We start from the raw sequence: 26,339 nt of genomic DNA on the forward strand, positions 1-26,339 counted from the left end.
GGCAGCATCTTCCCTCCCACCTCCTCTGTCTTGACTGTTTTCTTTTTCTTTTTAAAATAGTTCTAACACTGGGTTATTTTTCTAATATTTATGTTATTTATTTATGTGACTGTGTCAGGTCTTAGTTTCAGCATATGAACTCTTAGTTGCATCATGTGGGATCTAGTTCTCTGACCAGGGATTGAACCAGGCCCCCTGCATTGGGAAGTGCAGCGTCTTAGCCACCATACCACCAGGGAAGTCCCTGTCTTGACCATTTTTAAAAGAGATACTCAGTCGACGTTCCTCCCATGTCCCTGAAGCTCTCCACGAATTCTCAAAAGTGAGAGCTAACGGTTCCAATTCCTCCAGCCTGCCTCGGGTGAGAGTCAGCTGGCCTGCAGCTCTGAACACATCTTGATTATCTGAGCCATCCGTCACCAGGGTCTGTCTCTGCCTGCCTGGCACCACGCCTTCCGCCACCCGGGATTCCAGTTCACAGATGACTCCTGCTCCGGGCCCGGGGTTGGGAGAAGAGTGAACATGTCAGCATTTATTCTTTGGTCGCTGCGCTCCCTCTTGGCCCTCCATCCTGATGTAGCAACGGAAGCCGACTTTTCCTCTGAGGTCTGTGCGGGGCGGGCACGGCCGTGGCGGGGAATGCAGGGGCCGCTCCACGGCATTTGCAAGCTGCGGCCACCTGCCCCTGATTCCAGCGGTGTGTGGAAGTGGCACGTTTTTTGAGCCTCCAATAAGCTCCATGCTCAATAAGCCAAATGCTCAGAGTCTGTGGCTACCTGACTTTTGAATGGACGCCTCTGGAAGGGGAGCCCGTGTGTAACCTCAGTCAAGAGGTCCTCGTCGTCTTCCTGCCTTTCCCCGCTTTTCTCAGCACCCGCCAGGCCATTAACGAAAGTACCACGCCTGATTATTTCCCCCTGAGCCTAAGGGTTTCACATCACACTGCAGTTATAACTCGCTAGTAAAATGGGACGTTGTGGTTGCTTACGTCATTTTATTAAATAAAGACGATGTTGCCTCTGTTAGGAGAGGAATTTGCTCCCAGAACAAGGAAGTCTGCAGGGCATGTGACGACAGCCTCACGGACCACGGCAGGGCCTGGAAAGCACGGAGACTTAAAATATGGATATTTCTGAGTCTTTTGAATATTTTCTTCTTCTTTTTCTCTTTATAACCCACCTCAGAATATAAAAGACATAATAGATGTTTTAATTTTTACATCTTTCCGACTGGGAAAATGTCCAGAATAAGATCCAAACAAAACAAATTAAATAATTTTGTGCACGCAATTATAGAACAGAAGCAACACTCTTCTAAAACAGGCAATCAAAATACAAAACAGTGTTTTATTTGACAATAAACCTTGTGTTTGGCACTGCAGTCTCCAACCTAGTAAATCTATAAAAAATGTTACTGTCTGTTTCCCCATCTCACAAGTATTGAATAATAAAGAACTCCACAAATTTTTATTTGAGATTTTTTTTTTTTAAGCCTCAAAAACAATACTGTTTGTGTGATAAGGCTGGAGGAACTTAACATAATAGAATTGCTTTCCTTTAGAACTGAAATGGGGAAGATCAAAAGTAGACCATTTCTTCAATTGCTTTAATGCTTTTCTTATTGAAGCTGGAGAGAATATAGTCTTTCCTTGAGAAGCTGCTTCAGTATTAGCTTTGCCTTTTCAGTGTTTCAGCAGGAAACACAATGCATTTTTGAATCCTTTCTTTTATCTAACAGCTTTCTCTTTAATACCAGCCTTCAGCGTGGGGTGGGGCACAGGGAAGTAGGAGTGGTCTGGGCTTTGAAGCCAGGCATGCTTGGGGTCAGGTCTCTGTCTGCCCTCCCTAGCCTCCTGGGCCTCTCTGAGATTCAGCTTTCTCTTAAAGAGACGGGACTCAGGAGCCTGCCTCTCCAGGCTGGAGGACGTCGAGGAAAGTGCAAAGTGTGCCTGCCATGTGCCTGGCACGTAGTAGGTGCTCGTTTCACAGCGATAATCTCACTGTCATGAAGACTCCCAGGGGTGCCCTCTACTCTCTGAGAAATAGCTCTCTTGTGGCTGCAGAACACCATCGAGCCTGTGGAAAGGAGAACTGGGGGAGACGGTCATTTCCAGGTTCTATGCTTGGCCCAACTGTCCTGAGACCCGCGGGGTTTTCTCTCCCTTCCCCATCTCACACCCCTCTACTGTCCTGTGCACCGCCCTGCAGGACAAAATATTTGAATCCGGGTAAAATCATTTTTGTTACCTTGAAAAACAAAGAAACAAATAAACTCAGTTGGTCAGCCTGCTGCCTGGGCAGATGAATGCAGCCCAAGGCGCAATTGTAGGTGGTGATGCTGAAGAGGTTTATGTGTCCATTGGCATTGTCTCCTTTGTCCCTGAAGGCAGTCTTCCCACGTGGCCGTCTTGCCCTGGGCATCTGCACACGGGTGACTTCACCCGCCTGCAGATCAGGTCCCTGGGAAAATGGCCTTTATTGCTGCATCTTGGGAATGGGTCTGACTTGGGATTGGGAATGCCTTGATTCTTGTTTTTAAAAAAAGAAAAGGCTTTTGAGATACTGCATCCTTGGGAAGTACCGAGGCTTCATTTTTGAATTGTATCTGTAGGAAATATTACCACGGGCTTGTGTCTGCCTGTTCTCAGCGACCGTGTAGCGGGTATTACGAACGCTGGTGGGCTGAACTTTAGGAAAGGTCAGGACCCTCTTGAGCCAGTACCAGTTGGAAGGAATGCTGAGTTTTCACAGGAATCGGGAGAGCTGGTGACAGGGTTTTTTTTTTTTTTATTAGGATGCTGACATTTTCCTGGAGCGGCAGAGCAGCAGAGACTTTCTGCAGGACAGCAACTCGGAAAGGAGCCCATCAGGGGCCACCTTCTGGGTTCCTGTGCTTACAGCTATGTTTGCCAGGCAGAGTCTGTGGATGAAAGATGGAGCTATTTAGGGAGTCTCAGTGTTAACATCTGGCAGCTATCATATCTCAAGATAATTTTTCTTACTAGGACAATAGGCAGGATTCACCAAAGTGGAAAAAAAAAAAGGTATGCATTGAAATGAATACACGACATTGCTCTTTGTTAAATTTGGAAAACAGAAAAATAACAAATACTTTAAGTGATAATTACTAAATTTTTTAGAAAGCAGCATGAAATTAGATAATTATAGAAACCAACGCATATGGAGACAATATAACCAAACATTTAAAAACTGTCAATTTTTTTATAAATGTAATAATGCAGAAATTATCTAGAAAACCATTTATCAAGTGGCAGATTTGAATAATAGAAATTTCATTTTAGAAAGAAAAAAGAAAAGAATCCAAACATTCCATTTATCTTGACTTTAAAAAAAGAGTGTCTCTGTATATTTCAGGAAGAGACATTGCTTAAGTGTTTTAAAAATTTCTCTTCCTATACATGCAAGGCCTAGAATGCTCCAAGAAAAGTTCCCCCCTCCCACCTTTAACTGCTTTAAAATGATATGCCATCCTGGGCATGGCTTCTCTCTGTGAAATGATGTACTTGGTCAAGAAGGTGGGATGTGTTCTGTCCTCCCCCAGCTCTAGATTTGTCTGGTTATAGAAATCCTATGCTGACTCATGGCCCAGATCCATCCCCCACCAATTATTAAAGGAAATGGGACCTGCTTTTGCCATCTGAGTGCAGAGGTGCCCCTCACCCACTCCCACCAGAGAGGGGAGAGGGCCCTAGGGGTGCAGGCAAGGGCGTTCCTTTCATGGGTCCTAAGACATTCCTGTCCAGTCACACCAATACACAGCCCCCTGGAGGCAGAGTGATGAGATTTCCCCCCTGCCAAATACCTCCTTTTTATTTATTTAATTTATTTTTAAATTGAGGCATAGTTGATTATGTTAGTTTCAGGGGTATTTGCATTTTAAAAATCTTACAGTAACATTTCCTAGGGTTTACTTCTATTTTCTAGCTCTAGCTGGAGAAATGCATTAAAATTAATGCCAGCCCCAGCGTAAAGGTACCTCAGTAACAAACCTGCTTCATTTAGATGCTCTGTATCAGAATTTCTGAATACTAATGAATGTTTCTATTTTAGGTTTGCACAACACTACAATATTGATAAAGATGCTGCAGTGGATTATAAGGTTTTCTTGAAGAACCTCAGTTCAAACAATGACTTGAACCTTAAATATAATATGGGAAGTCAAGGTCAGTATTTCTAAAGCACACAGCTAAAGATTTCAATATCCTTTGGCGTGGTAATTCCTTGTCTATGACTCTGTCCTGAGGAAGTGCTTTAAAACATGGAAAATACGTTATCCACCAAGACAGGCATGGTATCCTTATTTGTAAGATGACATTAATGTCTGGCAACAGGGAAGGGGTTACGTGAGTCACAGCTTATCCACATGGTAAACTGTGCAGCCACAGGCAATGATCTTCACAAAGTTATAACTTGGCAGAATATATGTGGGATATCAGTAAATGATTAGAAAGGAACTCTGAACCATGGATTGTCTTTTAAGTGGTACATCTCTGGGTATTTGATTCTTTCTGCTACCTCTGTATTTTCAAAAATTACTGATAGTGAACATGTAACTACTCTTTTAATGATGGGACAAATCTTGATACAAAAGGGGCAGTGTTTGAGTGGTCAGTGTGGTTGTACCAGACAATTAAAGCCAGGCTCATGTAGGCATACAGCCTTGAGAAGGAAAAGCTTTCCTCGTGCTGGTGGAAGTCCCAGCCTCTGGAACGTGATGCCTGGGGTTGCACAGTTGTGCAGAGAGCAGGGGTCCAGCTCCTCCAGGCTAGACACACGAAGCAAACAGCAGGAGGTGCTCCCTTCCCGGCTCTAGGTTGTTTGAAGAGCAGTCTTCTTGCCTCAGGGGTTTGCGACGTGGGACCGGCTCATTCTAGATGGGCTGTCACTGTCTGGGACCAGCACAAGTGATTGCAGCAAATATGCATGGGCTACCTTCTCTGATTCCCTGATCTGCCTGACTAGCAAGCTTAAAAAAACGATAAATTCTCAGATTTCAGCCCAGTTTCACTAACCGAGATAGCGTGTAGCAGACCCCAGGACTCTAACTTTTCAAAGCCTTACTAGTTTGGGGAATTACTAGACAGTATGACCTGCCAAGGACCCTATCATCCTTTACATTGTGTTAGCTCACCTGCAAGTCACTGTACTAATAGGCCGTTCACTGAGTACAAAGCCAAGTAAAATACTCTTGACTTTAAGAAGTATGGGTGTGTGTATGTGTGTGTTTGTAGGTATATGTACGTATATATATATATGTTAATAGGACTAGTCCTGTTAATATTTTAATAAGATGGATAAGATAAAGCATGTCACATAAAACAATCTTTAAAAACATCTCTTTACTGTGCTCTGTGTAGTTACTTTATAAACCTTAACTTTCAATTTTACTTTTCTCAACAGCTTTGTGAGGTGGATATTATTATCCCATATCTTAAGAGGAGAAAACTTGGACTCAAGGGTGTTAAATGAATTTCCCGAAGTGACATAGCTAGTTTGTGGTAGTCAAGATTTGAGCTGTTAAGCTCCAACTCTTTGCAGTGTCTGACTCTTTGCGACCCTGTGGACTATACGGTCCATGGATTCTCCAGCCCAGAATCCTGGAGTGGATAGCCATTCCCTTCTCCAGGGGATCGTCCCAACCCAGGGATAGAACCCAGGTCTCCCGCATTGCAGGCGGATTCTTTATCAGCTGAGCCACCAGGGAAGCCCAAGCATACTGGAGTGGGTAGCCTATCCCTTCTCCAGCAGATCTTCCTGACCCAGGAATCAAACTGGTGTCTCCGGCATTGCAGGCGGATTCTTTACCAGCTAGCTACCAGGGAACCACTCAGTTCCAAAACAAACTATTTAAATGCCTACAAGAGAAAAACAAAGTGTCATGGTGTTCATGGGAGGAAGAAGGAAGTCTGATTAAGGGGGCACTTTTGCAGGACTGGGGTTCACAGGATGCGTGTGACGAACACCAGGGGAGTGAGCGCTCTGGGCTAAGGGCCCTTGGGGGTAGCTTGTTTGGCAGAAGCCTGGGGCTGTGCACACTTAGCTCAAGTGGGATAGGAGGTGGGATCTAGCCTGGTAACAGAGCGTGTTCGTCACCAGTAGGTTTATGTACCTAACTTGGTAATCATAGTAATCGACCTCACCTACAGCGTGTTTGTTCAGGGCCAGCCACCAGCCTGGATATGCTTCTGTGCTGGGTCTTTTCGTATTCCTGCAGCCCTGGAAGGCAGGCACTGATGTGGATGAATAACAAGTTGAAATAAACAACCAAACCATTCCTACCATCCAGGAATAACCACTATCAGCATTATTTCTGGCATCTGTCCATACCTCAATATGGAAAGGAGAGACAGCTTTCTAATCCTAGTAATGTTATACATCTTTGAATAAAGCTTCTGTTCCACTTTTCAGATTCATTTCGATGATATAAACTATCCCTTTGTTGAATGGTTTTGCTCTTCTCTATTGAATACATTCTCTTGAAGTGCTTTATTCTCTTTGTCTTCTTCCTCTGCATACATAAGGATCATCTTAGGTCTTTTAGCTACCTCTGTAATTTGATTTTCACTAAGAACCATGTTGCTATGTCTACTTTATTTATTGGATAATGTTGTTTCCTTTGGCCTACTATATTGTTTTCCTCTCTCACTGTTTTATTATCTTGTTATTGAACTCTTATTTTAATGAATTTGTGTTCTTATCAAAATGTTCTGTAAGTAATCCTGTACTTGAATTATGTTTTCTTCCAAGGTGGGATCCTTGATTTTTCGCATTATATTCCTCTCCTTCTTTCTCTATCCACCAGCCCCTTCCCCTAACTTTTTTCCTATAGAGTTTGTGTCAAAAGAAATTTGGATTGATTGAGCATATTTATTCCATTATACTAATACATCTTCAGCTAATCCCAGATAATACAGTAATTCACATGAAGGGCTTCCCTGGTGGCCCAGGGGGCAATGCAGGAGACACAGGTTCAATCCTTGGGTTGGGAAGATCCCCTGGAGGAGGAAATGGCAACCCGTTCCAGTATTCTTGTCTGAGAGGTCCCATGGACAGAGAAGCCTGACTGGCTACAGTCCATCGGACTGCAAAACTGTCGGACATGACTTAATGGCTAAATAACAACAAAAAACAACTCACGTGAATTCCAAGAACTTTAAGCAGCATTTTCTGAATTCTTCTCTCCTTTGTTATTGCTGTCATATATCATACTTTACATACACTATAAACACAGGCAAACTGCAGCTAGGTCAAAAAGGGGGGAAAAAAGCAAAACCAAAAGACTCCTCTGAAACCCAGGGTACATTTCTCAGCTTCTGCTGTTCTGCTGAGATTTCCTGTCTGTTCATTCATTAGTAGTATATTGTCCTTCATATTCTCAAACACTGTTACTTTAACATTTTAAAATACTTTAAATTTTTTTATCTGGTAATTTCAACATCTAGATCATTTCATGATTTGGTCTTTACTGATTTCCTTTTAAAAAATGTGGATCATAGTGTCCTGTGGTTTTTTGTTTGTTTTTTGTCTGTGTCTAGTAATTTTAGAAATTATCCTAGATATAGTAAATTTTGCCTTGTAGAGACTTATGGATTCTATTATGTTCCTCTGAAGAACTTAAGTTTTTGTTTTAGTAGCCAGTTTACCTTAGTAAAAGACTAAACTCTGTCTTCCCTGAGGGGGTTAACATGTGAAATATTTGTTCTGCTCTTTCGGCCTTCACTGGGCATCTCGTTTTCTGCTTTGCACATCTGTAGTTTCTGGTGTTAGCCAGAGACTTTGGCAGGTTTTAGTCATAGGCTTTGGAAATCCTCTCCTATCCCTTTTTCCTTTATTTTTGTGCTTTCCCTTCTTACTTTCCAGTCACTGTGATAGTCCTGAATTCTCTTTTTTTGATTCCTAAAATCAGAAAGATCCTGGATTTATATCCAAAGTCTAGCCACTTAGCATAATGTTCCAGCCAAGGCCTGCCCTCAGGCAAAAGGCCAAGGAAACAAGAAACTCAATGAGTTATTTTTCCATTTCTCCAAGTGTTGACTCCAGTTTCTGTCATTTGCTTTCCAGTACCTTCAAAGAGTCTTTTGTATGTATTTTGGCCAAAGTTTGTCATTGTTGTCTGCTGGGAGGGTTGCTTCAGTATGAGCCCATCCACTATGACCAGAAGCAAAACTTTCTGGCTGCCCATATTAAGTTTCTCCTTGCTTCAGTTTATCATAGTGCAAATTTTGGGGGGAAAATCGGAAGGGGGCAGTACAAATGCATAGTTAAAATTTTATGTTAAATGTATTTATAAATTTATTAATTTATATTTTATATAAACTATATAAAAGTTATATTTATAGCTATAAAACTATTTAAAATTTTTTTTTGCTTTGCTAATGTCTACCCTTTTTCCTTTTGCTTATTTCTATTAAGTATTGTAAGAAAGGCGTCTCCAGTTCATACATTTACAGTGACCCACTCTGTACATAGAACAATATTTATTTTCTATTAATTTTTCGTATTCCTGGATTTGCTGCTTTTGTTTTTAATAAGCCATCATCATCTTGCTTATCAAAAACGCCATCCATCTGAGCAGACGAGGACAGGACACTGGGGTGTGAGTTCCTTTTGCCGCACCTTTGACGTACACAGCTGCCCACTGAAGTAGTTTTGCATTTCCTCTCCACTCCATTTCAAATCAGCCAGAATCCTTCACAGGAATTTTTGGGAAAATCAGGAGGGGGCAGGAATTATTAAGCTGCAGAGAAGAGGGAAAGCTGGTCTGACCATGATGAGAGAGGAGCCGCTGAACGTGGCAGCTGAATTTGTCAGCCACCTTTTGTGGCACCTAGAGCTGCTGCGTCCGCTTCCCGCATACTGTCCTGCGTGTAGAAAAGTCACCCACCATGGGTTGCTGCAAATGGATGAGCTTCCTGCTGGGGAAGCCCCGTTAGAGTAGCAGCAGCCCCCCAGGGCGGAGCGAACACAGGAAGAGGCATCGGAAGGCAAGGGGGAGACCCCCCTCCCCGAGGGGGAGCCGCTTGGCTCCCCGCCCCTCAGCGAGTGAGGCCCTTGCAGCTTCTGGGTTCAGAGAGCCCACGTTTCTTTCTTTTTTTTTTTTTTTTTGAGAGCCCACATTTCAAGCAGAGTACTGGAACCACAGAACTCCAGACTGTGTTCTAAAGGACTGGCTTTGTATTTTATCGTGTAGCCACAGGGATCCACTAGAGGAGACTTCCTTTTTTTCCTTTACTTTTCTTCTCTTTTTTCCGTTCTTTCCCTTTTTGTGTATGTGTGTGAGGTAGAAAATGGAATTCCAGATGACTAGCAGTTTGTTAACTGCAGCTGAGTAGTTATAAGTGTGCTTAATTTGAGTGGAGCTTATTTGCAGACATTTTAGGAAATAAATCTGGGAAACCATTTGTGATTCTCTGCAGTCGACTTTGAGAAAGAAAACGGCTATATCTTAGATTTATTTTATTCTCTTTTATTATAAAAGTAATACATGCTTGTCGCAAAAAGGCCAGAAAGCACAAAAACACAAAATCCCACTTCCCTATAATCCTACTGCTGTATTCTTTTGGTGTATTATCCTCCCAGGTCTTATTTCTGATGCATAGATGGATGGATGGATGGAACAGGAAAATACACAAAATAAGTGTTAAAGTAGAAATTAAATTATGATAAATTGTCTTTCCTTTCAATCATGAAACAGTTTCAAGGAAGATTTTTTGCATTCATGGTTTAGACAGGCCCTTTGTTTTTAATATCTGTGAACCATAATTTATAAAACCAGTCTTCTATTAGTGGGTATTTAAGTTGTTCCATCGGAGAAGGCAATGGCACCCCACTCCAGTACCCTTGCCTGGAAAATCCCATGGACGGAGGAGCCTGGTAGGCTGCAGTCCATGGGGTCGCTAAGAGTCGGACACGATTGAGTCACTTCACTTTCATTTTTCACTTTCATGCATTGGAGAAGGAAATGGCAACCCACTCCAGTATTCTTGCCTGGAGAATCCCAGGGACGGGGGAGCCTGGTGGGCTGCCGTCTATGGGGTCGCACAGAGTCGGACACGACTGAAGTGACTTAGCAGCAGCAAGTTGTTCCATTTTCCCCCTGCTTATAAACAGTACAGAACATATCCTTGCCCATATGCCTCTGTCCTATTTTTCCTCTAGTATAAGGTTCTAGAAGGGAATTTGAGAATATTCAAGTACCAGGTTTTCTGCATACAAACCAGAACTGATTTCTTTCTTTGTCATTTGCCTTAATCCCTGCCTATTTGACAAGTAGGAAAAAATTAACCGGTGTTAATTAGACCTTTTAAATTACGAATGAGTCTGAGCAGTTTTTCATACCTTGCTTGGCTTTTTAAAAGTCCTTTTTTAAAATGTCAATTACCTGTTTAAACCTTAGTCTATTGTGTGATTGGGGATTTATGTTTATCTTACTGATTCATGAGAGCTACTCATATATTGTGGAAATTAAGTTGTATTTCTCACATATATTAACAATAGTTTTTCCCAGTCATTTTTCTTTCATTGTCACCTGTGTGTTTTTTAACCAAGTCAAAATTAAATATTTATGTTATCAGGACTCTCCATTATTTACATGATTTCTGGCTCTGATGCATGCTCTGGAAAGGACTTCTCACACAGTGATTATGTATTATATGATATTCATCTTAATTTTCTTCTTCTAATTTTATGGTTTTATTAGTCTACTTAGTGTACGTTTGCTCTGTCTAGATTTACCCTAGATAAGATAGCAAGTAGATTAATTTTATTTTTTTCTAAGATGTCTAATAATTCTAATAGCACTCATTAAAATGTGTATGTTTTGGTTTATTTGAGTCTTAATCTTTATCACGCTGGTGATGATGAAAAGGAAGTACTTAATACTTGAATGTATGTTTGACAATCTTCATAAACTGTTCTTTTGTTTTAATAGAGGTCCTGTGGGAGAATCAACGAGTCAAAAGTTCCAAAAGAGAGGAACCCCCCAGTTCCGCTATATCTGACAATATCTGGAAAAACTACTCCTTGGATGAAATTGAGACAGCCTTTTGCCTAGAGGTAAGATTGTTTTTGTAGTGCCAGGGTTATCTAAACTGTGAACCAAGAAAGTAAACAGCTCTGGAAAACCACCAGCCTAGACATTGTTTCTAAACTGTGTTTTGAACCCACCTCCATCTCCCGGAACACTGAGACCTCCTCCAACAAAAATGCATGGATAATAATGACCATGATGAGAGACTGATTCTCAAGCACCTCCTTGGTGCCACTCACGCTCTAAATCTAATAAGAAATATTTAGACCTATATACAGACATGATACAACTTTGCTGAGTAAAATAAAGGAAGGCCTGAATAGATGAAGAGGTCTTTTCTAGTTCTTGGACTGGAAGATTTAGTATTAACACATGGTCTCCCTACATCTGGGTGTGTATATTTATATGTGTACACAAATATACATATATATTTTTTGTTGTTCTGAAAAGTTACAATAGAGGGCTTATGCTACCACATATATAATGTTTTACAAAGGTATAATAATTAATAAGACAGTATGGCAGTGGTGCAGCAGTGAACATTCAAATTGAATTAAAACGATAGTTGGTTAATGGACTGATATTGATACATGACTTTAGCATTCAATGTGCAACATTCCAGTAGAGTGTGATGGGGACAAGGGAGGAGAATATTCAGTAATTATTATTGAGATAATTCCCTAGACAGCCACCTGGGGAAAAAAGCTTGGAACCTTCCACTCTCCACACCAAAATAAATTCTATATGCACCAACTATTTAAGTTTAAAAATAAAAAATGTGAGTGAAAATTTTTAATCTTGAAATTTAGACTTTTAAGCATGAAGTAAAGCCCCAAAATCATTAAAGACAAATATTGGTAAATTTGTCTTAAAATGAAAAAGCATTTGTACAGCAAAACTTTGCATAAACAAATGATAAACTTGGCAAAGCGTGTGCCATATAACTGACAGATAAAGAATAACTGTTCCTAACATATGTAGAACTTTTTATAAATTATTAATTTAAAATTTTCAGTGGAAAATTGTCAATGAGAAAAAATTAACAAAAGCCAATATAGATTAAGGGCATTGGAGGAAGGGGCACATGAATATTCCATTGGTAGATTAGTAAAAACTTGTTTTCCTTGGTTGTTGTTAATGAATTTATTGTTTTCATGAAAACACGGTGATTCCGAAACACATGACCATTAGGAAAAGATGTAAGCAATTCTGAAAAGTATAAAGAAGAAAGTAATAAATTAAATCCACCACCCAGAAATAATCGAAGGCAACATTTGGTGAACATAATTCTAGGCCTGTCTTTATATATTAATAGAAGGATGGCTGCATCAGTGGGTGGGTGGGTGGATACACAGAAATAATTTTATAAGAAGAGAATCATGCTTCTCTTTACAAATAAGCCATATTTAATTTAAATTTCTTTGAGTTTACCAGAAGTGGAAAAAAAATCATCATCATCAACCTCATAATTAACCCTTTTATGGGGCTGCCTTTTCATACCACTCATGGGGTTTTCTCAGCAAGAATACTGGAGTGGTTTGCCATTCCCTCCTCTAGTGGACCATGTTTTGTCAGAAGTCTCCTCTGTGATCCATCCATCTTGGGTGGTCCTCTATGGCATGGTTCATAGCTTCATTGAGTTAGGCAAGTCCCTTCGCTGCAATAAGGCTGTGATACCACTCTAATGGCAGACAGTGAAGAGGGGCTAAAGAGCCTCTTGATGAGGATGAAAGAGGAGAGTGAAAAAGCTGGCTTAAAACTCAGCATTCAAAAAACTAAGATCATGGCATCCAGTCCATCACTTCATGGCAAGAAGGGGAAAAAGTGGAAACAGTGACAGATTTTCTTTTTGGGGGCTCCAAAATCACTGCGGACAGTGACTGCAGCCATGAAATTAAAAGATGTGTGTTCCTTGAAAGGAAAGCTATGACAAAGCTAGACAGCATTTTAAAAAGTGGAGATATCACTTTGCCAACATAAGGTCCATCTAGTCAAAGCTGTGATTTTTCTAATAGTCATGTACAGATGTGAGTTGGACCATAAAGAAGGCTGAACTCTGAAAAATTGATGCTTTCAAGTTGTGATGCTGGAGAAGACTCTTAGAGTCCCCTGGGCAGCAAGGGGATCAAATCAGTTGATTTCTAAAGGAAATCAACCCTGACTGTTCATCGGAAGGGCTGCTGTTGAAGCTGAAACTCCAATACTTTGGCTATCTGGTGAGAAGAGCCGACTCATTGGAAAAGATCCTGATGCTGGGACAGCTTGAAGGCAGGAGGAGAGGGGGATGACAGAGGATGAGATGGTTGGGTAACATCACTGACTTAATGGACATGAGTTTGAGCAAACTCTGGGAGATGTGATGGACAGGGAGGCCTGGCATGCTGCAGACCACGGGGTCGCAAAGAGTCAGACACAACTTAGCGACTGAATAGCAACAACAAATGGGGCTGCCTCTGTGCCTCCTAGTGTCATAAGCGTCCCTTGGGTTTTCAGGCCTCGTGGCAACTCTGGAAGCTAGGTGCCGTTATCATCCTGGTTTCAAGCTGAGGAGACTGAAGCTTGAGGAGGTTTAACGACCTGCCCATGTTACTCTGCCAAAGAGTCTCGGGCCCACTCTGTACCCCAGGCCCTCTTCATGATGCAGCCCTCAAGTGAAGCCAAAGATATTTCTGGACTTTGGATATTTCTTTGCCACAAGAGATATTAGGTCCCAAGAGGGACTTTGAGACAAGAAAAAAGATTAAGAAAGCCGTGAAGAGTTGGAGAAATGACGGTGTTTTGAAGGATGTCTCAATTACAGACAGTAAATGCTGGCTCTGCTGTGAAACTCCTCGAGATTGGCCCTTCATGTATTTCTTCCACACTCTCTCCCATCTCACAATTTTCTGCTGTTTGTCTTTTGTTCTGAGAGTTTGTAATATTTATATTCTGTCCTATTACCATAATTCCCCCTTCACCTTCATTTTATATTTACATGAATTCAGTACATATCGCTCTATTCCAGTGTCCCCCCTTGCTTATCCCTTTCAGAGTACTTTATTTTGATTTATTCTTGGGTTGGCTGGATTTCATTGTCAAGTAATTCCCTCAAGAAAGGCTCATGGGTGCTTTATTCCCTCTGTTTTTTTTTTTTTTTTTAATACTATCTCCCTTCTGTTTTTGTTTTTTTTTTATTAGAACAACTTGGCTGGATATAATTCTTCCACCATTCTTTCTTTTACTCAAAATGTTGTTTTTCTACAATGTCTTCTGGCGCTGGGTGTTCTTGAGAAGAACCCTGAGGTCAATGGATTTTTTTTTTCCCTTCTTGTAGATAATTTTTTTTTTTCTACATGATGCCTAAAGTGTTTTTTCTTGATCCTTGAAATTAAAAAGCAAAACTAAGCTCTCTTGGCATGGAGCATTTTGTCGGCTTCCTGAAACACAGTATATTCTTTTGATGAATGAAGATTCAGTTCTTCATTCCAGGAAAAATTTCCCTGTGTCGTGTCACGAATACCTCCTCCCTCCATCCTTCCTCCCCACTCCTGTCTTCCTTGCAGATTTCTTTCTTTCCTTCAGTGGTCTCCCCACTTATCCTTTACATTGGGCCATCTTTGTCTATCCTTGGTGATAACCATCCTCTCTTAGGATGCCATCATCTTTATTTTTCCTCTGCTTTCATTGAGATTCTGTCAAGCCATTCTGGCTTTTTTGGCTTGTGAGATCTTAGTTCCCCAACCAGGGGCTGAACTCAGGGCCCTGGCAGTGAAAGTGCTGATCCCTAACCACTGGACCACCAGGGAATTCCCAAGCCTTTCCTTTACCGTTAATTTCAGCCTTGTCTTTTATTCTTGCTGTACCTAATTTGTTATTAGTTCCTTAGTAACATTTTTGTTTTCTATTTTTTTCATTGTTTTATCATCTTCAAGCTTTTATTTTAATGAATTTATATTCTTACTTAGCTCCTTTTTATCGTATGAAAGCTTTGCTGGTGATATATGTATATATTTTGCTAATGTGTTTTCTTACCGATTGGGTTGTCTTCTGCTTGATGTTTGTTTGTTTCTTTTCTATAGAGTGTTTGCACAGCTGCAAAACCATTTATTTTCGTCCCATTTGTGCTTAGCTTGAGATCCACTCATATTATGGTGTAGTCGTATTTTCATTTTCGTTGCTGCACAGTTTTCCATTAGCTACATATACACAAATTATAGACTGTCCTATGCTTGGACATTTGGGTTGCTTCCTGTTTTGTGCTAATCCACATGATGCCACTGTAAGTGGTTGCCTACATATCTTCTGGTGTGTATATGAAAAAGTTTCTGGTGTGTGTGTGCAGAGGGAATTACACCCAGGCATTCCTTGCTAGGTTGTAGGGAACACATTCTCATCTTTCATTGGCAGTGTCCAATTCAGAATGCCAATTCACACTCACACTGGGAGCACATGAGAATTCCTATTGTCCCATGTACTCACCAACACTTGAAGTCATTAGTTTTTTATATTTTTATAAGTCAGATGATATTTAAATGGCATTTCAGCAATAATTTAATTTTATTTCTCTTTTTACTGATGTGTCAAACAACTTTTTATACTTTACAACCTTTCTTCAGAACATTTTTGGTAAAACTATATCCATTTTTAACAAATATTTATTGAGTGCCTGTGTGCATGCGTGCCTGCTAAGTCGCTTTAGTCTTGTCTGACTCTTTGCAACCTGTTGGACTGCAGTCCACCTGGCTCCTCTGTCCATGGGATTCTGCAGGTAAGAATGCTGGAGTGGGTTGCTATGCCTTCCTCCAGGGAATCTTCCCAACCCAGGGGTCAAACTGGCATCTCTTACGTCTCCTTCATTGACAGGCAGGTTCTTTACCACTAGCGTCACCTGGGAAGCTCCTGTTGAGTGCCTACCACTTGCCAAATTGTGATTCATTTTAGATCATTATTAGTGAACAAAACAGACACAACCTTGGCTTTCATGGAGATTGCATGACCGTATATCAGGGAGAGAGATGTTAAGCAAATACACATTTACAAATATCATTTTCTTAGGGTGGTGTGACAAAAGAGGACAGGGTGTCATGAGAGAGAGTAATGAGGCGTCTCATTTCAATTGGGGATCAGGGGAACACTTATAAAAAACACTTGTAAAAAACCGAAATAAATGTACCTTTTGTTTGTCTGTCAATACTGTGATGGTTGCCTTGTGTTGTTTCAAAGTATAGTGCAGATACACACTAGTTCTTATGGGAGAAGTTTCATGACATGTTGTTAAATGAAAAAAAAAATTTGTTAAAACTGAAAGTGTGGTATGGTCCCATTGTTGTAAAACTGTAATATACTCTTAAGTGATCATGTTGCAGTTTTTGGAACACCATACGAAAACCTGTGGGTTGTGAGACTTCCGGGTGTCTTTATGGCCTTGTTTATACTTTGCTGGATTGCTTGCATTTTTTCTTTTGTTTCATTATGAACAGTAACGATGAAAATTCCAAAAAAAGTTCTACGTGTGGCAAAGACATGACTTCTGTTTCACTCCTAGGCTTTTTTCCCCTAAGTGCTCTTGATTTTGTCAAAACACTTTCCTAGGAAAAAAATCATATTGGAAACTGAATGTCATTAAGATATCAAAATTGGATTTCATTAATCCAATAAATATACCGAGACCAGAGTCTACCTCTGGCTTTGGCTTCTTTCCACAAGTCTTCTCCCAGGCAGCCCCCTCTCCCTGAGAGAGAGATGGGTACAATTTAGCCACATTTTGGGTTAATTTTATGCAACTTTCTAAGGAGCTTAGGCCCTGGGAGTCTCTAGATTCTTTTAAAGATTTCCGCCTTAGATTTCCGATATTCCTGTGCACCCTGAGGAAGTCTTAATGAATGTGCTTCTTCGTTTAGTGGATAGAGATCCTTGTATGTATGTTTCCATGTTGCAGCAGCTTTTTAAAAAAAATTTTTTTACAATTTCTTTTTGGCCACGCCACATGGCATGTGGGATCTTAATTCCCAGACCAGGGATCAAGAAATACAGCTTTTAAAGACATCACCTTCTACACCAAGTTGGTGGTTCTTTTGTTTATCTTCTTATCACAGTTAGCAGGAAAAAGTGAATTCAGACAAAGTGGAGAGGGTTGGAAATATTGAAGAATATTGTTATTACTCAATAATAAACAGCAGGAAAACCTTTGGAAATAAAACCAATCTTCACAGCATTTTTATGAGTCATATAAAAATCAGTGGTTAACCTACTTTACTGCATTTTAGAAGTCCCATAAGCAAAGCTCATTCACCCTGATTCTTTGTAATTCCCCATGAAAAAAAAAAAAAGGATAATTAAAGAAATGTCCAATGTGTACAATGTTTATGAAATTCTTATATTAACGATTTCCCTTACAGTAAAAGCAACTTCTATTTTTAATAAGATGCTACCAGCTTTTTGTTTGATTGACCTGACTTAATCAGGAGCAGCCTAGCATGGGCTCACAGTAAGGATGGCTTGCAAGTATATTAAGAAAGATGTATCAAACTGGCAGATCCACCAAGTATTTTTAGCTCTGAAATTTGAGTTAGAGCTATTATATGTGCTGTTTTTCCCCAAGAAACTTGTCTGCCTTGACAGTTGAGTAGCTGTGGCTGGGGATACTGTTTTGTAGTAAGCTCATCAATTAAACATTTGAAGTTCAGTACATGCCATAGTAACCTTTTTGATCAGTTTTGGGAAGGAAAATGTGAAGAGGTTTTGGTGAAAATAAAGTGGTTGGATGGCTCTGTGCCACTGATTTCTGTGAATGCCGCACTCTAATTTTAATTCACCGCAGCTTTCCAAGTGCTATGAAAAGGTTGAAAAGGCCCTGAGTGCAGGGGACCCCTGCAAAAGTGGATATGTATCTTTGAATTACCTAAAGATTGTCCTCGACACCTTTGTGTACCGATTACCAAGAAGAATTTTCATCCAGTTAATGAAAAGGTAAGAGTCCCATTGTTTCCTTGACATTCCCCGCCCCCCCACCCAGACGTCAATCGTGAGAATAAGGAACAGCTTCATTTATATTTTATTAATGTTTTAGACTTTTTTTGCCACTGAAAATTTCAAACACATTCAAAAGTAAAGAGAATAATGCAGTGAACCCGCAAATGCGCCCACCACCCATCTCAAACATTTCACTCCTGGCCAATCATTTCATCCCTACCCCGGCCCACCTCTCCTCTATCGCAGATATTTTTGAAGCAAATACCAGACATTATATTTCATTAAAAAGATCTCACTATGTCTCTCGATAAGAACTCTTGCAAGAAACATGGTGCAAATACTGTTTCACACTTAACAGAATTATCAGTAATATTAATAAACATCCAGTTTGGATTCAGATTTAACTGATTGTCTCCCATTTTCTTTTATAACTAATTTGAGTAAAGATCCAGGTCAAATCTGTACGTTGCAATTGATTGATCTGCCACAGTTTGTTTTTAATCTATAGGGACCCTCTCCATTTGTTTATTCTTTTCCTCCTTAAGATGCATTCATAAAATAGGTCTGGATTGCTTGTTATGTGGAGTTTCTTAGAATCTGAACCTGACTGAAAGCAACCCACAGTGGCATGTAACCTGCTCTCCCGTCTCCCTCCCGCCAGCCCCTGCCCCTGCATTGGTGGATACATGGATCCAGGTCCAATTCTGGGGGCGAGAATGCTTCGCAGGTGGCAGCAAGCATGCGTGCACTGCTTATCTTTCTTGCTGTGATGTCAGCAGCTGTGTTGATCATCCCTGTGCCCATCAGATCACTGGGGATCGTGAAGTGGTGACACTGTGTGTGTCTCATGTCTCCTTTTCTCACCTGGAGTGCTTCTGTGATGAGAGCTTCCCCCTCCCACCATTTGGTAACTAGGACACAGTGTGAGAGAGGCAGGAACTCCTTGGTTCTTTCCCTTCGCTTACTGCTTTTCAAAATAATGAACTGTGTTCCCAGCATCCTCTAGCAGTGAGCAATAAGTGATTCTTCTTAAAAAAATATGATTATGAACTCATGAGTGTTGACATATTTGGTGTGTTTCAATTTATTACAGTTATTATTCCCCTCGATGCTCAGCTTGCCGTGTCTTGGCCAGGGGAGCCTTTTTGTGTTGGCTCCCGAGTCCTGCTGGGTGACCCTCGTAAGTCCTTGGGTAGCACTTCTTGATGTCACGGAACGCCCCAGGCGCTTCTGGGACATCTCTTGCCCACACCTGAAGTCAGCCGTTTCTCCCAGGACCCCTGTTTCCTTTCAGTTGGAAGTGGTATATATAGACCAACCTCTGGGTGAGGAATACTGTCTTTGGTTTACCCGGCTTTCTGTCCAGGTAACTAGAAATCCTTTTCTCCAGGGACGTAGGGTTGAGGCTGATGGAAGCTTGTCCTGCAAAACTCTGAATCGTTGGAGGACACCTCGAGGCTATCTGGAAAGGAGAGGCATGAGAGACAGAGAAGGAAAAAGAGTACCGGTCTCGGCCACGGCGCTTCCTTCCCTTCTCAGCACCTGTGTGTCACCGTCCCTCAAGCCTTTGGGCTCCTTTTAGTTTTGCGTGCATTTTTAATTTAATCAGTCACCACGCAATTCCTGAGCACTTGCCATCTACCAGGTTCTGTGGTCAACACTAGGAACTCGCTGGGGACTAAGAAAGCCATGATCCCTGCCCTTGAAGAGCTTTACCTGCTGGAGGGGAGACTGGTGTCAACACACATACATGGAATGAAATAAAATGTGCAGTGTGGTGAAGGCTCCAGGGCTCCCTCATAGCTCAGTTGGTCAAGAATCTGCCAGCAATGCAGGAGGCCCCGGTTTGATTCCTGGGTTGGGAAGATCCCCTGGAGAAGGGATAGGCTACCCACTCCACAGTTCTTCGGCTTCCCTGGTGGCTCAGCTGGTAAAGAATCCATCCACAATGCGGGAGACCTGGGTTCGATCCCTGGGTTAGGAAGATCTCCTGGAGAAGGGAAGGGCTACTCACTCCAGCATTCTGGCCTGGAAAATCCCATGGACTGTGCAGTCCATGGGGTTGCAGAGTCAGACACGACTGAGCGAGGTACATGAAGGCTGTGGAGAGGTTGGTAAGGACATAACGGAGAATGACGGGAACTCAGACCATTCTAGGGTGGCCTGGAGGGGCACCTCCGAACGAGTGAGGTCAGCGAGAGCAGCCCAGGGCGGAGCCTCCTGGGCGGGGCCAGGCCCTGTCGGGGACAGGAGCCCTGTTCTGGGGACTCCGGAAGCCAGTGCCTGGAGTCGAGCTGACAAGAGAGCAAGAGGGCGGAGACGGAGGCAGGGAGGGCCGGCAGGGACTGGGGGTTGCGGTGAGTGAGGGGGTCGCAGACAGGCTTTGTGGGGGGCTTCCACCTAGAGACCCCGTCTTCATGCACACGGCTTCCTCCTTGGCCAGCACCTTCTTTCTTCAGAATGTATTTCTAAAAGTCGGATTCACCCGCAGAGTGTGAATGCTTTCCCGAATTTTTATAAGAATTGCCAAGAATTGTTGTTTTCTGGGAAGATAGCAGCGACTTGCATTGCTGTCAACGCGGTGTGAGGGTTCCGGTTTCATATTCTTTTCAGTGCTGAATATTAACATTGTATTAAAATATTGATGACCTAAGAGGTATAAAACAGTAGCCCCCTTATTGCTTTAATTTATGTCTCTTGGAGGGATTGTTGAGGTTGGACGTTCCATGAGCCCAGGATGCTCTTCAGGTCCTAATTGGTCAATGGCCCCATGGATGGTTTTTCAGGTCATTTTCATCACCTTTTTGTTTAATAATTTTTTATAATTATTTCATTATTCACAGAGAACCCTTTTCTGTCGTGGGTGCTGCAGCTGATTTCCCAGCTTGCTCTTTCCCTTTCATTATGATTCCTCGTTGTTTAGAAGTTTACATTTTGACATAATCAAACGCGTTAATCTTTGTCGTTTGCAGTGTCTTCTGTTGCTTCTATCAGTTACCATTCTTACCCAGGCTTGATAAAAGCTCTTTTCTACCCTTCTTGTTTTTCTGTTTCCTTGAAAACAAAACGCTTCAATCCCTCCCAACTGAAATATTTTTTTCCAAACATAATTTATTTACCACCACCACTTTTTATGTAATCCTTTCCCTCCCGTTGTTTTTAATGTCCACTTTGTGCCATTAACTCTATCCATAATTTGGTTTAATGTGTGTTTCTGTATGCTCTCCCGCCAGTCTATAGAGTTCTCTTGTACCAGGACATTTCTGTCCAAGGTTCTGTCTACAGAGCCACCCGACAGCCCTCATATTTTCTGCTGAGCCTGGGGAGGGAGCGCGGAGGTACCTGCTGTCACACCTTCTTTGTCTCTCCTCTGTTTCTTGAGTTTACATAGTGATTGTTGAAGGACTTACCCTGATTACGTCTCCTTCTAAGCCAAGAAGGGAGAATCCGCCCGCTTCTGCCATGAAACCAGTGGCCTCCGAAGAGTGAATGAGAGAAGGAACTAGCGTCCTGGGCAGCTGGCACTGGGGTGGCCCCTGCGGGGGGCGCTGACCTCTGCCTTCCTGTGCTGTCCTCCCAGGCCCCCGAGAAGGTGGGACCGTCGGGACACCTGGTGTTGCTAGAGGGACTCTTTAATCCCCCTCAGTGTTTGTATTCTGAGCATCACAGGAAGCCGTGGGTCGTCTTCTAAATGTAGACTTAGTCTGTTTGTTAACATACCAGGACGTGCCCATGATTGTGCTGGACATATTCTGTACGACTGTTGTGTTTAAACAATGATTTAAGGGTTCTTTAAGAGACCTGTCCATGACTGTTGACAGCTCTATTCATAATCGCCCCAAACTGGAACCAGCCCAAGGTACCTCAGCCAGTGATTGGATCAGCAAGCTGGTTTACATCCACATGGTAGACTATTTCTCAGCAACAAGAAGGAAAGAACTGTTGATACCTACAACATGGATGACTCTCAGAGACGTTTTGCTCAGTGAAAGAACCCAGTCTCGAAGGTTCCTACCGTAGGATTCTAGTTATCTGATGGTGGGCGAAAGGAGACCGGCGGTTTCCAGGATGAGGGGTGGGGGAGGGCCTGACTCCAGAGGGCCAGCAGGAGGGAGGCTGTGGAGGACGAGGCAGTCCTGGGTTCTGTGTGGGGCGATGGTCTCATGAATCTACACGTGCGATAAATTCATGTAAATGTGTACACGCAAACCCATTTTTACTGCACTTGAAATTGAGAGATAAAGTTTTAAAACTCATCCCTTTTTTAAGGCAAACAATACAGAAATGAATATAGGAGGAAGTAAAATAAAATCTAAACTCTCATGCCCTACAAAATGATTTCAGAAATTATTCTCCTATCACATTTAAGAATGGAAAGAAAAAAATGGGCATTTTTTTTTTTAGTGTATTTTTAAAAAATACTCCAAATCTAGGACCTAAATTAAAAACTCTTAACAGCTTGGTAATGAGACATAAAATCCTGATCCAAATAATATGTTAGGGATGTTAAAAGCTATTTTCCATATATATATTTTAATGTAATGGTAGGCTGTAATTGAACCAATATCTTGACCTTTATTACTAACATGCTGTGCTTTTCATTGTCGACTAGCCTTTTATATAAAATAGATCTATTAAAAACAAAACCAGTGTTTAAATATGAAGAATGAGGTTTGCGGGAGAGTTGAGAGGATGGAATAAATGCTGTGACTTGCACATTCACCAGAGCCTGGGCTTCATCCATTCATCATGTGAACAGGTCCCCACTCAGAAGCATCTCCCGGTGAGAAATTTCCCATCCATGCTGGGAACATTAGGAGCCTGGCAGAGCTATGCAAACAAAAAACAAGCCATTTAGCCCAAATTATATGAAGTGTAGAAGCAATACCCTGGGATATATTTTCAGTTATTGCCCAAACCTTTTTTAACCCACATGTCTAGGATTTATTCTATTTATGTGACATTCTAGAAAAGGCAAAACAGTGGGAATGGAGGAGAGATGGTAATTGCCAGGACTGGGGTGGGGGACGGTGTGATTCGCGGCAGGCAACACGAGATTTTGGTGTGAGAGACCTGTTCTCTGTTGACTGTGGGCTTTTTAGTCCAAGTACACTGGGCAGGGTCCAGGCAGAAAGCAGATGGCATGTGAGTTTCCCGAAGGGACTTTTACCCCGGTGAGGGCAGGACGGAATGTGCAACCAGTAGAAGGGAAAGCATTTCTCTCTCCTAGGTCTGAAGGGGCAAGAGAGGAAGGAGTTAGTGAGAGGAGCAAGAAGGGTGGCTGAAGGAGGGAGCCACCCAAGAGCAGATAAGGCCTTCAGCAGGAGTGTGGCCAGAGCCACGCTCAGCCCAGCAGGGAGGGGCTGGGGGCGGTAACCACCCTGCTCTCTCCTCTTGCCGTCCAGTCTCCTGCTGCCGCCTCCCACTGGCCCGCCCATCTGACAGCCAGAGGCACGAGGGGCCAAGGTCACCAGGATGCTGTGCAGAGGGGAGGAGGGCAGAGAGTGGATCTGGACGGACATGTCCGGCACTGGCCACTCTCAGCCTCAGCAATCTTGGAGGGATGAAAGCCCTCGTCCTTTGTAGAGATGAAAGCCTTGTGTCCCCAGGCAGGAGCTGCTCCAAGTCCCCACATGAAATCTAGGATGTTAGCTCTATGAAATATCCATAGCTGCGTACGAGATGCCAGGGGTTACATGGATTTGCACACGTGAATGCCATCATCACCTGATTACATTTGCAATAATCTGGTCAGTTTCTAAAACCCAAGTATTAGTAGCTTTTGCATGGGTGGCCAGGTGATTTCAATGGGAAGGCTGTAGAAGTCAATCCTTTTCCCACCCCTCAGCTCTACATGTTGCCGGTGGCACGAGTGTCTACACTCACCCCAGGAAGTGGTATTCCTTCTTGTTTACTCCCTTATGAAGGGTGGGGTCTCCTCCTTGGCCTTTCCTACCATCACAGCCCTTATTCCATGGAGAGCAAAACCAGTGTGAGGATTCTGCAGTGACTAAGAATACTTACTCCAATTATATTTTCTGAACCTGGAGGAGCAACCATGGGATGAGTCGATGCTCTTACTGGGCCCACTGTAAAGTGGACTTGAGCTCCATCTCCTTGTTGTTCATTTGCTCAGTTGTGTCCAACTCTTTGCGACTCCATGGACTGCAGTACACCAGGCTGCCCTGTCCACTATCTCCCAGAGTTTGCTCAATCTCATGTCCATTGAGTTGGCTCCATCTACCACCTCCATGCTGACCTACACACCATTCTGGCCCTTTGGTTCTTCAGAGATTATCATTAGTCTGGAGCCACTGTCTAATAATCCTGAATGTGAAAAACATTTATGTTTCTTCTCACTTACCCAGAGATGGAGTCACATGCTGCTATAAGACCCCCACCTGGCTTCATGGGATGGGAAAGATAGATTGGGAATAATAATGGACTCCCAGCATCAGAATCCAGAAGGATAGGGGCCTGAGGAAATAAGCGGAGCCCCTGGGGCATTTTTAAAGTCTTGTTGAATTTGTTTCAATATTGCTTCTGTTTTAAGTTTTGGTTTTCTGGCCCTGAGGCATGCCGGATCTTAGCTGCCTGACCAGGGAGTGAACCCATACCCCCTGCATTGGAAAGTGAAGTCTCAACCACTAAACTGCCAGGGAAGTCCCCGGAGGCATTTTTAAGAATTAAAAAACCCAGAAATATCCACCCTTGTGACTTTGGTTAATAATGGTTACTGTGATTAGCAAAATTATCTGCTGACTCTATTTTTTGAAAATTACATTTATTCATGTTGATTATAAAAACTGTATAGGCTCAAACTAGAAAATAGAATAAATGATAAAAAAAATTACCCATAATTGCAATAGCCAGAGATGGTCACTATTAATATTTTGGTCTATTTTCTTCCAGAATTTTTATGTGTGTGCATGTACACACACTCCATACATGCTTAACATAGTTTGCCACATGAGAAATAAATTATGTTCTGTTTTCTTACAGAATATTACATCAGGAGGATTTTTTATGTTGTTAAAAAAAAAAACCTTTGAAATTAAATTAATTTTTAACAGCTGCCTAATGTTTTGTCAGCCCTTGAGTCAAAGGTTTTGAATGCTTCCAAGGTTTATATTCAATTTTGCTAAGATGCCTTTCAGAAAGACGTTGATTTATTCTCGGGAGTGAGGTTCGTGAGAGTGCTTTTCGCCAGCATTTAACATTGCTGTCTTTAAATATTTGCTAATTTAATAGGTGAAAGAACAGTGCCTTGTTGTTATTTTGATTTGTATGACCTTGATTGCTGTTGAGTTTGCACGTTTTTCATGTTTAACAGTTATATGTACCTCCTTCATGAACAACTGTTTGCTCAGGTCCTTTGACCATTTCCTGCGTTTTAAAAATATTTTTGTCCCAGTACAAGTCATATAAAGTTCTTTCTCAAGTGTATAGTTTAATGGGCTTCCCTGGTGGCTCATATGATTAAGAACCTGCCTGCAATGTGGGGACCTGGGTTCGATCCCTGGGTTGGGGAGATCCCCTGGAGAAGGGAATGGCAACCCAGTCCAGTATTTTTGACCGGAGAATCCCATGGACAGAGAAGCCTGGCAGGCTACAGTCCATGGGGACACAAAGAGTCGGACATGGCTGCGTGACTAACACACATAGTTTAATGAGTTTTGGCAACTGTGTGTATTTAGTAACCACTCCCTTAGTAAATGTATGGAACGCTTCCATCACCCTGCCTTTCTGCTCTTGCACTTTGAAAGCAGTCCCTCCCCTGACCCCTTGGCCCCAGGACCACTGGTCTGCTGTCTATAGAGCTGCTCTGTGTAGCTCTCTGTGAGCTGTCTGCTCACTGTCACTGTAGTCTGGCTATTTCTCGGCGTTCTTACAAATGGGATATGTGGTCCTTTGTGTTTGACTACTTTTTTTTTCACTTTCCAAGTTTTAAGATTCATCCATGTTGCTGCACATCTAAATGTTCCACTCATTGTTATTGCTGAGTAGCATCCCGTAGTATTTCCCAATTTGTTGGGAAATATCCCATAGATATTCTCCAATTTGTCTATCTGTTCAGCCATTGATAGACATCTGGTTTGTTTTCAGTTTAGGGACATTGTAGAAAACGTTGCTGTGAACATTCACATACAGGTCTTGTTTTGTGTGGACATGTTTTTATTTCTCTTGGGTAAAATACTTAGTAGTAAAATTGCTGGGTTGTATGATGAGTGTGGGCTTTCTAGGTAGCTCAGTGGTTAAGAATCCACCTACAAATACAGGAGACTCAGGTTCGAACCCTGGGTGGAGAAGATCCCCTGGAGAAGGAAATGGCAATCCAC

The 26,339-nt window shown here is 42.1% G+C and overlaps 1 protein-coding gene across 1 annotated transcript in view; it reads left to right on the plus strand.

Moving 5' to 3' along the window:
* The window catches only part of EFCAB6 (EF-hand calcium binding domain 6), a 251,019-nt gene that overhangs the window by 75,789 nt on the left and 148,891 nt on the right, over positions 1–26,339 (plus strand). The window contains exons 8-10 of the mRNA XM_043441591.1: positions 4,071–4,183; positions 10,951–11,075; positions 17,849–17,997. Of these exons, the coding sequence (XP_043297526.1) occupies positions 4,071–4,183; positions 10,951–11,075; positions 17,849–17,997 (387 nt within the window). The remainder of the gene's footprint in view (positions 1–4,070; positions 4,184–10,950; positions 11,076–17,848; positions 17,998–26,339) is intronic.

Source organism: Cervus canadensis, chromosome 21 (assembly GCF_019320065.1).
Source record: "Cervus canadensis isolate Bull #8, Minnesota chromosome 21, ASM1932006v1, whole genome shotgun sequence".
Taxonomy (NCBI): domain Eukaryota; kingdom Metazoa; phylum Chordata; class Mammalia; order Artiodactyla; family Cervidae; genus Cervus; species Cervus canadensis.